Source organism: Aquarana catesbeiana, linkage group LG05 (assembly GCF_042186555.1).
Source record: "Aquarana catesbeiana isolate 2022-GZ linkage group LG05, ASM4218655v1, whole genome shotgun sequence".
Classification (NCBI taxonomy): domain Eukaryota; kingdom Metazoa; phylum Chordata; class Amphibia; order Anura; family Ranidae; genus Aquarana; species Aquarana catesbeiana.
In genome coordinates this window covers 583827053-583843032 of record NC_133328.1, presented here as the reverse complement: position 1 = coordinate 583843032, position 15980 = coordinate 583827053, and the positions used below count along the sequence as shown (strand labels likewise).

General features: G+C 41.6%; 1 protein-coding gene across 49 annotated transcripts in view; it reads right to left on the bottom strand.

The window, feature by feature from the left end:
* The window catches only part of RIMS2 (regulating synaptic membrane exocytosis 2), a 911223-nt gene that overhangs the window by 154066 nt on the left and 741177 nt on the right, over window positions 1-15980 (bottom strand). For 34 of the 49 annotated variants that reach the window (XM_073632100.1, XM_073632110.1, XM_073632087.1 and 31 more), the window contains 2 exons: window positions 14241-14288; window positions 7604-7710 (listed from right to left, as the gene is read on the bottom strand). In XM_073632100.1, the coding sequence (XP_073488201.1) occupies window positions 7604-7710; window positions 14241-14288 (155 nt within the window). The remainder of the gene's footprint in view (window positions 1-7603; window positions 7711-14240; window positions 14289-15980) is intronic. The other 15 variants (XM_073632091.1, XM_073632097.1, XM_073632101.1 and 12 more) reach the window with 1 other exon arrangement.

Genomic DNA, 15980 nt, shown 5'->3' with positions numbered 1-15980 from the left:
CATGCAATGCCAAGCTGCTGCTAACAAAGCAAATAGAATATTGGCATTAAAAAAGGAGATTAACTCCAGAGATAAAGCGATTAATTCTCCCACTCTACAAGACTCTGGTCCGGCCGCACCTGGAGTATGCTGTCCAGTTCTGGGCACCAGTCCTCAGGAGGGATGTACTGGAAATGGAGCGAGTACAAAAAAGGGCAACAAAGCTAATAAAGGGTCTGGAGGATCTTAGTTATGAGGAAAGGTTGCGAGCACTGAACTTATTCTCTCTGGAGAAGAGACGCTTGAGAGGGGATATGATTTCAATTTACAAATACTGTACTGGTGACCCCACAATAGGGATAAAACTTTTTCGCTGAAGGGAATTTAACAAGACTCGTGGCCACTCATTAAAATAAGAAGAAAAGAGGTTTAACCATAAACTATGTAGAGGGTTCTTTACTGTAAGAGCGGCAAGGATGTGGAATTCCCTTCCACAGGCGGTGGTCTCAGCGGGGGGGACATCGATAGTTTAAAAAAACTATTAGATGAGCACTTGAATGACCATGACATACAGGGATATACAATGTAATACTGACATATAATCACACACATAGGTTGGACTTCATGGACTTGTGTCTTTTCACCCTCACCTACTATGTAACTATGTAATACTCTTTACAACAGATGTAGGGAGAGACTTGGTTTAGCGTGGCGTGAATTGATGAGATTGATTTTTAAAGGCAATCATTCTTGATGGATTCTGTTTCAGTATAGGTTTTGTCATATAGAACTTCACATGAACATATGTTATACTTTACCTTAATGGCTTCATATTTCATTATTCCAGGAACTACTTACCAATAAGCCTCTATTTGGACATGTACTGAAATAATTATTGCCATGAATCTAACTGTATAAAATCAGTGGTCTCCAAACTGCGGTCCAGGGGACAGAGGCAGCCCTTTGATTGCTTTTATCTGGCCCTTGGGGCATTATATTTTCGTTTGAAACCAATGATGGGGCATGTCTCCCCCCCCCCACTGACTACAATGATGGGGCACTATTCCTCCCAATGACACCAATGGTGGGAACTATTCCTCCAACTGACACCATTGATGGGGCACTATCACTCCCACTGATACCAAAGATGGGGCACTACTCCTCCCACTGACACCATCAATGGGGCACTATTCCTTCCACTGACACCATCAATGGGGCACTACTCCTCCCACTGACACCATCAATGGGGCACAATTCCTTCCACTGACACCATCAATGGGGCACTATTCCTTCCACTGCCACCATCAATGGGGCACTACTCCTCCCACTGACACCATCAATGGGGCACTATTCCTTCCACTGACACCATCAATGGGGCATTACTCCTTCCACTGACACCATCAATGGGGCACTATTCCTCCCACTGACGCCAATGATGGGGCGCAATTCCTCCCAATGACAGCAATTTCTTCATAGAGGTTGCCTTGTAAAATATGCTTCTTGGTGGCTTTGCATGGGAGCACTGGAAATGCCAAAGTGGCAAGTTTTCTATTGATAAATATTTAAGCTAAAAAGTTTGGAACCCCACATTATATATCTGGAAGCTCTTATTTATTTGAGTACGCACAGATAACTTAAAGTGTTACTAAACCCACAACAGTAAAAACAGTCTGCATATGCAGTAAAACATGCTTGTTATACTCACTGTGGGACCTGAGGGGTTAATCCTCTGCATTGTATAAAAAGGCTGTTTGATCCTCCCCTTCTTTTACTGTCCCCAATCCATCTGCAGATAGCAAAGAGTCCTAGGAGGCACTCTGCACATTCTCAGTTGGATGTGTATTGCTAGAGAGTGTTTTTTCTTGGGAGGGTGCATGTGATCTGCACAGGGCCAATCAGCACTGTCCAGACAGAGGGTCAGGGGTCATGCAACCTTATAGGACAGTCAGAGGAGAAAGAAAACTCCCCCTACAAGCTTTAACCAGTGCTTGGCCGGACACTGATAGAAGTCACAAGACTGCTATATACTGCTGATGAGAAAAGGTATTAAGCAGTTTATATTTACTAAAATAATTGCATTTCCATGTTCTGTGTACTGTGGGAGACCAGATATAGTGAATGCAGGGTCCTGGGTTTAGTAACACTTCAAAAGGTTTGTGCAAAGACCAAACCCTTTGGCATTGATAGACTAAAGGCAAATAGACTGTTCACTTTGCAAGGGAAGCCACACTTTGCAAGGAGAATAGCCCCAGAATCTAGTGGATGAGGTGAAGCTCTGCTGACTTCCATCATCCATTCATGTGAAAAAAAAATGCATTTTTTTGCCTTGCGTTTGATTGGATATTATTTTGCAAAGTGAATTTGCACCACAATCACTGAGCGCTGTGGCAAATTCCCTTGCAAAGTGAAACCTCCCTTTCAAAGAGAACAGCCTATTTGCATTCAGTAAATCAATCCCTCAATTTATGTGGAAAAAAAATCAGATTTTAAATATAGACAACACTATCACTTTTTTACCCAATACTGTCATATGGTGTTTTTGTGAGAAATAAGGAGTGCTGATCTAATGTACCACTATTTTATCAAATAATAAAGATAGTAAACCTGTCTATCGGTTCCCAATGTTATGCATCTGTGAGTCAGTCAGGCTCTACTACAGTGCCTTGAAAAAGTATTAATACTCCTTGAAATGTTCCACATTTTGTCCTGTTACAACCAAAAACATAAATGTATTTTATTGGGATTTTATGTGATAGACCAACACAAAGCGGCACATAATTGTGAAGTGGAAAGAAAATGATAACTGATTTTCAAAATTTTTTACAAATAAATATGTGAAAAGTGTGGTGTGCATTTGTATTCAGCCCCCCTGAGTCAATACTTTGTAGAACCACCTTTCACTGCAATTACAGCTGCAAGTCTTTTTGGGGATGTCTCTACCAGCTTTGCACATCTAGAGAGGGACATTTTTGCCCATTCTTCTTTACGAAATGGCTCAAGCTCTGTCAGATTGGATGGAGAGTGTCTGTGAACAGCAATTTTCAAGTCTTGCCACAGATTATCAATTGGATTTAGGTCTGGACTTTGACCGGGCCATCCTAACACATGAATATGCTTTGATCAAAACCATTCCATTGTAGCTCTGGATGTATATTTGGGGTCGTTGTCCTGTGGAGGGTGAACCTTGACCCCAGTCTCAAGTCTTTTGCAGACTCTAACAGGTTTTCTTCTAAGATTGCCCTGTATTTGGCTCTATCCATCTTCCTGTCAACTCTAACCAGTTTCAATATCCCTGCTGAAGAAAAGCATCCCCACAACATGATGCTGCCACCACCATGTTTCACGGTGGGGATGGTGTGTTTAGGGTGATGTGCAGTTTTAGTTTTCTGCCACACATATCGTTTTGGTCTTAGGGAAAATAGTTCAATTTTGGTCTCATCTGACCAGAACACCATCTTCCACTTGTCTGCTGTATCCCCCACATGGCTTCTTCCAAACTGCAAATTAAACTATTTATGGCTTTCTTCTTGCCACTCTTCCATAAAGGGCAGATTTGTGGAGTGCACGACTAATAGTTGTCCTGTGGACAGATTCTCCCACCTGAGATGTGGATGGATCTCTGTAGATCCTCCAGAATTACCATGGGCCTCTTGGCTGCTTCTCTGATTAATGCTCTCCTTGCCCGGTCTGTCAGTTTAGGTGGACGGCCATGTCTTGGTAGGTTTGCAGTTGTGCCATACTCTCCATTTTCAGATGATGGATTGAACAGTGCTCTATGAGATGTTGAAAGCTTGGGATATTTTTTTATAACCTAACCCTGCTTTAAACTTATCCACAACTTAATCCCTGACCTGTATGGTGTGTTCACTAAGGTTCTCTAACAAAATCTGAGGGCTTCACAGAACAGCTGTATTTATACTGAGGTTAAATTACACACAGGTGGACTCTATTTACTAATTGGGTGACTTCAGAAGGCAATTGGTTCCACTAGATCTAAGTTAGGGGTGTCAGAGTAAAGGGGATGAATACAAATGCACGCCACACTTTTCACATATTTATTTGTGAAAAACGTTGAAAACCATTTACCATTTTCCTTCCACTTCACAATTATGTGCCACTTTGTGTTGGTCTATCACATAAAATCCCAATAAAATACATTTACGCTTTTGGTTGTAACATGACAAAATGTGGAAAATGTCAAGGGGTATGAATACTTTTTCTTTGCACTGTGTGTGTGTGTGTGTATATATATATATATATATAACACACACACACACACACACAGTATCTCACAAATGTGAGTACACCCCTCACATTTTATGTAAATATTTTATTATATCTTTTCATGTGACAACACTGAACAAATGACACTTTGCTGCAATGTAAAGTAGTGAGTGTACAGCTTGTATAACAGTGTAAATTTTCTGTCCCCTCAAAATAACTCAACACACAGCCATTAATGTCTAAACCACTGGCAACAAAAGTGAATACACCCCTAAGTGAAAATGTCCAACCTGGGCCCAATTCGCCATTTTCCCTCCCCGGTGTCATGTGACTCGTTAGTGTTAAGGTCTCAGGTGTGAATGGGGAGCAGGTGTGTTAAATTTGGTGTTATCGGTCTCACTCTCTCATACTGGTCACTGGAAACTGAACATGGAACCTCATGGCAAAGAATTGTTGCTCTACATAAAGATGGCCTAGGCTATAAGAAGATTGCCAACACCCTGAAACTGAGCTGCAGCACGGTAGCCAAGACCATTTAACAGGACAGGTTCCACTCAGAAGAGACCTTGTCATGGTTGACCAAAGAAGTTGAGTGAACATGCTCAGCATCATATGCAGAGGTTGTCTTTGGGAAATAGATGTATGAGTGCTGCCAGCATTGCTGCAGAGGTTGAAGGGGTGAGGGGTCAGCCTGTCAGTGCACAGACCATACGCCGCACACTGCATCAAATTGGTCTGTATGGCTGTCGTCCCAGAAGGAAGCATGATCCCCTCCCTTCAGAGACTGGGCCGCAGGGCAGTATTTCAACATGATAACGACCCCAAACACACCTCCAAGACAACCACTGCCTAGATAAAGAAGCTGAGGGTAAAGGTGGTGGACTGGCCAAGCATGTCTCCAGACCTAAACCCTATTGAGCATCTGTGGGACATCCTCAAACAGGAGGTGGAGGAACGCAAGGTCTCTAATATCCACCAGCTCTGTGATGTCATCATGGAGGAGTGGAAGAGGACTCCGGTGGCAACCTGTGAAGCTCTGGTGAACTCCATGCCCAAGAGAGTTAAGGCAGTGCTGGAAAATAATGGTGGCCACACAAAATATTGACATGCTGAGCCCAATTTGGACATTTTCACTTAGGGGTGTCACTTGTGTTGCCAGCAGTTTAGACATTAATGGCTGTGTGTTGAGTTATTTTGAGGGGACAACAAATTTACACTGTTATACAAGCTGTACACTCACTACTTTATATTGTAGCAAAGTGTAATTTCTTCAGTGTTATCACATGAAAAGATATAATAAAATATTTACAAAGATGTGAGGGGTGTACTATATATATATAGATAGATATATATATATATATAGATATATATATATCTATATATATATATCTATATATATATAGGGCACAGAGAGAGCTACCTCCCTGTTTGTGTTCCTCCACTGTTTCTAAAATCTCCTAGGACATCAGACCTGCAAACAGCTTTGGCTAGGGAAGGAAATTATTGTGACATCACTTATTCAATTATTGTCAAATCAGAAAGTCTTGTAGAACTGGGTGACATTAAAGTGGAACTTTAGACAGAAAATTTGATCCTGCTAGATCACGTCAGACTGGCCCCTTTTGCAGGTATAGCTATGTAAAACATTAAAGATAAGTGCCTAGACTGTTTAAAATCCAGTAATACACTGTCTCACCCTTCTCTGCACATGCTGAGTTGCTCACTATTTTTCAGCACTGCGCCAAAAATGTAGAGGCTGATCTGCCGACAGCTTAAAGTTTTACTGATGCTCAGGGGCTCTGGGCTTCAGCAAAATGCCAGCCTCCAGTAAGAAGAAACAGGAACAATGCTGGAGTAAGTTTACAGCACACATTCATTTTGGTAGCATGATTATGAATGTGGAATGTATGTTCCTTGCTAAAGAACATTATTTTGATTAAGTTGCTATGGGTAAAGTTCCGCTTTAACAATTCAGCATTGCCTGAATGCCGAAATGTTTTCACAGCATGAAGCAGGCAAAACCATGCCCTTTAAATCACAAACACTTGTCATACTAAATGTTTAGAAAAAGGGGTATTACAACATTTACATGGCAGGGGAAAATGGCCAAACCACTAAATGTTTTTGATGAAACAAATTGGTTTTGATGAAAAAGAACACTGACCTATGGTACTGATAGGGGGTCTTTCGGGAAAATCAAAACAAGAAGGCTGAAAAGGTACCATCTCTGAATAAATGTTCTGGTTCAGCAAAGACCAGGCCATTGTAGGTGCATTCAGTTGGAATCCTGCCATGTAAAGCATAGCATTAACTAGAAGTCCAATCTTTGTGCAACCTCAGTATTGTCTGCTCATTACACTGTTCACAAAGAGCCTTTGGTTGGGCCAAACATTTCATAGTGTGGCAGGTGTACTGGAAGTTAGCTTTTATTACAATATGCATTTGTGTGGGCCTTCAGGCTTATCTCACTGGTAGGCTGTGAGGTTAATAGTGCATTTGGTGGTGATGCAGTTGGGTTAGTGGTGGTGTGTGGTCTGTTATTGTTAAAGGAAACCTATACTGGGAAAAAATTGGAAGCTGCCGTTGCTGGCCTTCCAAAAATTCGAGCTGCTTGACTGTCATGCTTATCCAAAGCATCAATACTTTGAGTCAATGACCTGGAGCAAGCATCTAGATCAACAAAGTCATAGGGGTTGATTTACTAAAGGCGAATAGACTGCACATGGCAAAGTGCAGTTGCACTCTACAAGAGCAGTTGCTCCAGCTCTTAGTAAATGAGCAGAAGCTCTGCTAACTTCCATCATCCAATCATGTGCAAGCAAAAATGCTGTTATTTTTAATTTTCCTTGCACGTGATTGGGTACTTTTTGCAAAGTGAAGCTTTACCTCATTTACTAAGCTCTGGAGCAACTGAACTTTGCAAAGTGGACAGTCAATTTGCCATTAGTAAATCAACCACATAGTGTTCTCAGAACTCCTAGATGGCAAACGTATTCTGAGACAGGTCTGTGAGGTTGTTTTGGTTATATTCTCACGGGGGGTATTTACCCACATTTCCTGCCCCTGTGATACCCTAACATGGTGTCATCAGGAGAAGTGAGGGGAAGTCTTCTCCTGATGACACCATGTTAGGATATCACAGGGGCAAGAAATGGTGTCATCAGAAGACTTGTCATCAGGAGGAGTGAGGGGAAGTCTTCTCCTGATGACACCATGTTAGGATATCACAGGGGCAGGAAATTGTGTCATCAGAAGACTTGTCATCAGGAGAAGAGAGGGGAAGTCTTCTCACTGGGGACTTAGAAAACCATATCAACCTGGCAGAAGTGCTCTTCTTCTGCTGTATCGTTTTGTGCAATAAAACCTGACCTGACCTAATTTTCGAGAAGCTCTTCTTTACCTTGGAATTAAAATCTTTTTCTAGCCTTGAGTCTGAGCCAGTTGCCTGCTTATATTTGTTGATCTTCATCTTTATCTGCCGATTCCTCTCTTCTACATCCATCGAACCTGTGAACCATAGAATAAGAATACATCAGTCTAGCTCAACTTTTTATCCTATTTAACAAAGCAAATTTGTCAAAAATTTTGTGGACATGATTTTAGAACTAGGTCCTACTGACATCACATCCTTGAGGGCCTAATCCTACTGTTGCATTGCAGTAACGTGCTATACCACTTGGCATGTTAACGCTCGCAATTAAATTAATCCTGAATAGCTCGCCAAGCACCTAGTCACACCACAATGCATGTGCATTTTAGTACACCACAATGCACAGATGTGAACCATTTGTGTATTGCAATGTGCTGCAGTGAAAGAAATGGTGCAGGTACATTTTTCATGTTTTGAGGTACTCTGCCAGCAATTCAAAATGAATAAGCTGCCTTAACACAGCAGGCCTCAACGCACAAAAAAAAAAACGTACCTTAACACAACCCATAGTGTGAAAAAAAGAACTGACCATCGTGTCCTAGATGCTTGATAACTACAATAATTAGTTTAGTCCATCATATCACCCAGAAACAATGCAGACAGCCATATTGCTGGCTTAGCAAATATACAACATATCTGTTTATTAGAAACAAATGCAAATCAAAGGCTGTGTCTTAGGCTACATGCTGAAGTAGGCCAACTCACCATGGTTGGCGTATGACTTGTACTACATGAATATGCATTTCAAGCAGAAATCAATTTCTTCCCTATGTGGCTGGTTCACATAAGTGCACTGCAATTTATTGTGCTTTAAAGGAAGGTCCCCAGCTTTACACAAACATTATATTGTCAAAAGTATTGGGACACCTGCCTTTACATGCACATGAACTTTAATGGCATCCCAGTCTTAGTCCGTAGGGTTCAATATTGAGTTGCGCCCACCCTTTGCAGCTATAACAGCTTCAATTCTTCTAGGAAGGCTGTCCACAAGGTTTAGGGGTGTGTCTATGGGAATGTTTGACCATTCTTCCAGAAGCGCGTGAGGTCAGGGGCTGATGTTGGACGAGATGGCCTGGCTCACAGTCTATGCTCTAATTCATCCCAAAGGTGTTCTATCAGGTTGAGGTCAGGAATCTGTGCAGGCTGTTAAGTTTCTCCACCTCAATCTCACTCATCCATGTCTTTATGGATCTTGCTTTGTGCACTGGTCCAAATCATTTGGTGGAGGGGGTATTATGGTGTGGGATTTTTTTTCAGGGGTTGGGCTTGGCCCCTTAGTTCCAGTGAAGGGAACTCTTAAGGCATCAGCATACCAAGACAGTTTTGGACAATTTCATGCTCCCAACTTTGTGGGATCAGCTTGGGGATGGCCCCTTCCTGTTCCAACATGACTGAGCACCAGTGCACAAAGCAAGGTCCATAAAGACATGGATGAGCGAGTTTGGGGTGGAGGAACTTGACTGGCCTGCACAGAGTCCTGACCTCAACCTGATAGAACACCTTAGGGATGAATTAGAGCGGAGACTGGAGCCAGGCCTTCTACCTTCTTGTCCACATCAGGATGCCTGACTTCACAAATGCGCTTCTGGAAGAATGGTCAAACATTCCCATAAACACACTCCTAAACCTTGTGGACAGCCTTCCCAGAAGAGTTGAAGCTGTTACAGCTGCAAAGGGTGGGCCAACTCAATATTGAACCCTACGGACTAAGACTGGGATGCCATTAAAGTTCATGTGCGTGTAAAGGCAGGGGTTCCTATACTTTTGGCAATATAGTGTAGTTGTGAATGGGCCCTATTGTGTACAGTTGATATAATCACCTTAGGCCACATGTTAAAATCAGCCTAAACTTGAACTAGTAATACTCAGCCAATTTTTTGTGGAATTAAGTATCCCATGCCCTGTATTTCCTTGTGAAAGCCAGAGTGCAGAACAGTTCATTGATCTAGCCCACAATATGGCTACCTCCATTGTCTGAGGGTGACTGGAGCACTTTAAAATATTTCTGCAGCCAAACAGAGAAAAATTAGCCATTGGTGCCCCCTAAAAGTTACTGATTGGTTGAAATGTCATGAATCCTGCATCAAAGAATAGATGAGTCCTTCTCTGTAAAGCACATGGGTTCTCTTCAAAGGCATTTTTTTTACCACACAAAGTAGCTGTGTGAAATGTGAAACTTAGATGGAAGCTATTATTCTCTGAATCCTGTGACATGTACTAGCCCTATAGAGTCACTGGCCTTGACTTAATATTCAGACGGAGAGTCACAGTATGGTAGCTTCCCTCTGAGTTTTCTCACACCAGCTTTGTGGCAGATTGTCTTTAAAGAAACCAAACAGGATAAGTAAATAAACATATAAATGCTTACATCTCACGCAAGAACTGTCAAATTTCGTAAAATGTAAAATACCTTTCCCTTTATGAAAATGCTTCAAATACAGTCCCAAATTTTAGCAGCGTTTTCAGGACCAGAAAAAGTAAACCTCTCGCTAATGACGACATATATGCCTTATAAAAGCAATGGAGACCAGCAATACTGACACATGCTATGTTGGAATGAAAATCAGTGTTGTAGCATCCCCTGCCAGCCATGTCTTAGTACCAAAGGAAGTATCTTGTTTATCCTGACTACTTTAGCAATAAAAGGAGAAATGTGGTGCTATTTAGCTTTTTTAATATAGAAACATATCCATTTTTGGGTAACCCGGGGGTCCTGTGGCAACTATATAGTTGCTGACCCACTATGATAAAATCTGTCTTTCCCTATAGCTGCAGGGTGTTTTTTTATGTGCTACTGGCTATGCTGCCTGCCATAACTGTAGTCTTTAGAAGCTTCTGAAAGAAGATCAGCCACTGTAATGACTACAAGTCCAATCACTACTATAAGCACTGCCTTTCTATCTGTGACTTCAGATAGTATGTTTATCCTCATCCCACCGGGGAGCAGTGGCTTGTGTTGAGGAGGGTTTAGAGGTATTCCATGTAACTAAAAACTGTATATTTTACCTCTGTTACCATTACCCAAAGAAGAACTAAAGGTTTTATTTTGGATGGAGTAAGGGAGGGTTATAACCCCTGTCAGTTTATTTTCACCCTCTGTGTCCCATTGGGGAGATTTACCTGCACTTCCTGTCCCATAGCCAAAACAGGAAGTGAGAGGAAATCCTTCCAAAGCAAGAGAATTTCTTACTGTGATCAGAACTAGTGACTCCATTTTAAGATTTCCGGTTTATTACTGTTCTAGAGACAACCCTAAATTTGGGATTTGCTTTCATTTTCACTTTTGGTATTAATGGTAAACATGACAAATAAGGTTGTACACAATAAAAAAAAAGTCCCGAATAGATTTGAAATAGCACAGTGTGTCTAAACTTATTCCCGAGTACTTGTAGGAAGCACCCCAGGTTGGATGGGAGAGTGAGTGGATCCTGACTGAAATGATCCCTTACAATAGAGAAGGGGAATCTCTTACTGTGACCAGAACTAGTGTCCCAATTGTAAGATTTCCCCTTTATTACTGTTCTGGAGACAACCCTAAATTTGGGATTTTCTTTCATTTTCACTTTTGATGTTAATGGTAAACATGACAAATTCGGGAGCACAGACAGCAATAAAAACTGACAGGTGTTCTAATCCCTCTCCACTCTATTCAAGGCAAAAAAAAAATGCCTTTGGCTATACTTTAAATGTAAATTACAATAGCTTTGGATCATTTTTAAAAAAAATTAAGTTCTGAAACTGATACCTATTAATAGTCTATTCACTAAAAGCCATTTCTGCACAAAATGCTTTAGTTAAAAAAAATAGAAGAAAGGAACGGTGCTAGAGGCAAAATGTCCACTTAAAGTTAACATAAACCCTTCTCCTACCATCCCTTCTGCTTCTCATCCCATTATTCGGAGGTCCCTGCACACCTATTTGGTTACTGTGTATTTTTCCCTTTTGTGTAGGTGTGTGAATCTCCACACCCCTTTATTAAAGTGGTTGTCAAACCTTACAATCCACTTTTTACTACAGGTAAGCCTATAATAAGGCTTACCTGTAGCTACCCCTGATATCCCCTAAACCTGCACGGTATCAGCATGTGCCAACGTCATCGGCACATGCGCACTGAAGCAATGGCTCATTCGTGGCGTTGCTTCAGCTAGTGTGCCGTTACTGGTGGGAGTGACGTCATCGTGGCTCTGGCCAGTCACAGTGCCGGAGGCCCGCGATACCCGGAAGTAACTCTGGGAGCGATGTCGCCAGCCAGAGCTGTGTACTGGGACCGCCGCCGGGGCTTCGATCGAAGGTGAGTATTTCAGAATGAGCTAGTATGCAACGAATACTAGTTCATTATGCCTTTGTCTTACAGGTTTTTTTTGTTTAGTGGGTTTACAACCACTTTAAAAGGGACTTGGTAATTCACCCGTCTTTGTTTTACATTGAATGTCCCCTACCCTATCACCCTATAGATTACTCTACAGAGGGTTGATTTATTTAGATCTCCCTTCCCTTCAGGGGTTAGGGTAATTTGCTTCAAGCCCTACCTGGTCACTGGTTGAGACATACCCAGTATCCTAGGCTTTGATCTTTACCTTACAAACATTTTTGTTTACCAATTTTGCTGTTGGTCTAATTTTCCCCATATCACCGGTTTCCTTTGGGTGATTGCTGCGTTGTCCTCCACTATTGCTGAGATCCATTATTCTTTCAGATAACAGTCTCCCCCTAGTGCTACCTGTCCTACTCCCTGGTGCTACCAGTCCTACCCCGAAAACCAGATTTTTCTTGGTGCCTCTCCTTATAGCTGTTCATTTCCATATACCCATCTTTGGGCTCATTCACATGGCCGATTACCTTTGTATGTCATGCAGGAGCAAGTTCTGCTGGCACAGGGATGCACAGGTGTTGCATGCAACTACTTGCTGGCGGACTATGGGCTGCACAGACACAGTCACTGTGTATCAACGTGATATCTGTGTGGGTGCAGGTGCGTGTCCCCGAACTCACCCTCTGTGCATTGGGGGCTGTGCACAGATGTCACCTTGGGACACAGCAGCTGAGTCTGTGCAGTTGTGCATCCCAATAGACATTCTGTGCCGGCAGTACATGCTCCTGCAAGGCACATGGAGGTATTGGCCACATGAACGAGCCCATTCTCTGGCCTTTTAGCCTATAGTTCCTCTGAATATTGTCCTAGTAAGATTTCCACACCTGTTGGATTTCTGGGTGTCTGTTCCCCATCCCTAAACTGAGTAGCTTTTTGATATCCCACACATCTGTGATTCACTATATCACTGTGTCCCTCACTGGACGATAAGGAACATAAGAATTTTGTAACCTGTCAGTAGTTTTTACCTTTCCTTACTCTATCCAAAACTGCAAAAAAGGTTTTAGCTATACCTTAAAGAGGTTGTAAACATCTGAAAAAAGTTCTAAAAAAAACCTGCAAGACAAAGACATAACAAGTTAGTATGCATAGCATACTAGCTCATTATGAAATACTTACCTTAAAATGAAGCTGTTGCAACGGTCCCCACACACCACTGTCACAGCCGACATCTTTCCCGGAGCTTCTTCTGGGTTTGTGGGCTCCGGCGATGTGATTGGCTGGAGCCGCGATGACGTCACTCCCGCACATGCATTTGGGAGCCACAGGCTCAGAAGGAACGACACATGTGGACTGTTCCTTCAGAGCGTATGTGCCAGTGATGTCACTGGCTGCATGCACTGGAAATATCTCCTAAACTGTACAGGTTTAGGAGATACAGTATTTTCAATACCTATAGGTAAGCCTTACCATAGGCTTACCTATAGGTAAAAGTTTGAAGAGAAAGTTTACTTCCTCTTTAATACTTAATATCTCTGTACTGATAATCTCCTAAAACGTTCATATTCACCCATGTGAATTTAAACTCTTTAGCACAAGCCTGATTATAAAAATGAAGCAACTTGTATTTCGCTGCCACTTTACAGAATACAGAGCATCAACACATGAAATCATTTTACCAGACTGTATTAAAAGTATATTTTCTATTTAAATTACATATGGCTATGTAATTCAAATTTTACCTACAAGCAAACAGTAATTATGAAAACAATTAGATTAGATATTTACTTTTCTTCTTTAATCACCTCAATGTTTCAGTTATGTGACCAAGCCTAGGCCTTTTGAGTGTCCTTTGCCAATGGGCAGAGCTACTGCTTGGTTGGCTATTCCTCCCGTCTCTCCCCAAGCCCAGAGATTGGGCTAGGCAATGGTCATGTGGCTGCCACCAAATGACAAAACATTTCTGACATTTGTAGAAAAAAAGTGTTTCAAATAGCTATGGATTACTGAACTATGCACTAAATTCTTTTAAAAGGTCAGTCCTCCAAAACATCTGTTATTACTGGGTAGATGCAGATGGGATAAATCATTCACTGGACTTTTTACATCTCTTGGGGACGCCAGTTTTTACATTATCCCCTTCATTTCTCAGCTTTGCCATCAATGCCATAAAATATTATACCGGCTTCTACAGGGGGAGAAGTTTCAAAGTCCCCAACAGATATAAAAATGGTAGTAGATTCAACCTACTAATGTCTACCCAAGCAGCATGCATGCTGCTAACTTTTCCCATACCTGGATCCCCATTCTCTTGCTCTGCTGTGCCCTCTTCTACAAACAAATCTAGACGATGAATGCAATGGGATGCCAAAAATGAAAGCAATGATGGGAATACAAAACAAAAATGACGTTAACAAAAATAATAAGACACATGCAAAGCAACACAAAAGTGCAATGGGCACAAACAAACATGATTGATGTCAGCGTTAACATAATAGATGAGAAAGCATTTATTTCCATGTTTCAACCTGCACAGTAATAGTGTACCTCTTGATAAATAAAATAAAAACGAGCAAATTCTGAAAGATTCAAATTTGTATTCAGTCACCCTAAATGGACTCTCTAACTTTGTTTTTCCAGCATGCTGACTGACAGGTAGCTTGAGATCAGTAGGTTCTAGATTAAAGCTATTTAGATGCATACTTTCCCTTGCTTCCTGACAACCTAGACATCCGGTATAGGCCATCGTTTTTACAGCATTACCTTTCTCAAACCAATAACCAGCTAAATTCCTGCATAGGTTTTTTAGCTTTAAACCATTTATGGGTGCCATAAAGAGTGGCAGGGCTTAGCAGTTCTTCTTCAAGAATCCGATAATAAAAACAGACGCTCTCTCTCTTTGTGTTTTTTTTATTTATTTCTATTTATTTATTACTATATTACTACTGCGCTACTGTGGAATTGATTATTGGTTGGTACACTAATAATGTCACAAATTTTTTTTATTACTATAGTATTACTCTTACACTTTTCTTTTTTAAAAGACCTTTTAGAAGAAGCTAAAGAAGTTACGCAAGAAGTTTAAGACCCTTGTTGAATCCTCCATGGAACCCAGTGTACATAACACTTTATCCCATTCAAATCTGTGTAGTGGTTGCTCAGCAGTATGGTCAAAAAGCTCAGCACCCCCTTCTCCTTCGGCTGTCCAACCAAGCTCGATGAAAGAGATGAAGCTATAATTAGCTTTGACTGACAGTGCAGAAGGGGAAGGGACGTGACACAGAGCCCGTACAACCCCCGACATCTGCTACCCTCTGTCTAATCGTACAGCCCTGTACCTCCTCTGCAATCTTCTTTGTACTGTAAAGAAGGAGCTGCTGAGATCAGACCCACCCACCTGCCAGCCGCCTGCTATTTTGGAGGAGAGAGACTACTATAGTAACTGTTGACTTGTATTGTTGTGACTGACCATGCTGTCTAGGAGAGCCAACATGCACAAAAGCACAAACCCACAATACACACCATTCACAACACAAGCAGACAGTTATAACAGTAGTCTCTCTCCTCTGAAAAAGCAGCTCGGTCTGGGCTTAGTAGCTCTTTCTTTTTGGTGCAAGGTCCTTTGCAGAGGAGGCCAAGGGTGCATGATAACATGGAGTTTGGACTTTATGCTGTAGAATAAAGAGGGGTAGGTAACTTTAGTGCTGCCTATAACTCCTTCATGGTAGACCTATAAATTGGGCTAGCGTGGAGCTACAGCCAGCACAAACAAAAATAAAAGTGATATGTGCACTGGGTCCCCTTGGGGATTCAACAAGGGCCTTAAACATTTGCGGATACTTCTCCTTTCATGAACCTATAGGACTGAAGCAAAGAGACCAGAGCAATGAATCAGATGCTCTTTTTGTGTCTTACTTGCACTAGCAATTACGCACCTGCAATTGTACTGGTTTCTATGGCCAGTACCAAATCTTTTCTTCTTTTTTTTACAGTCTCACTGTTATTTGATGTTACACAATTTAACAGAAAAGCATG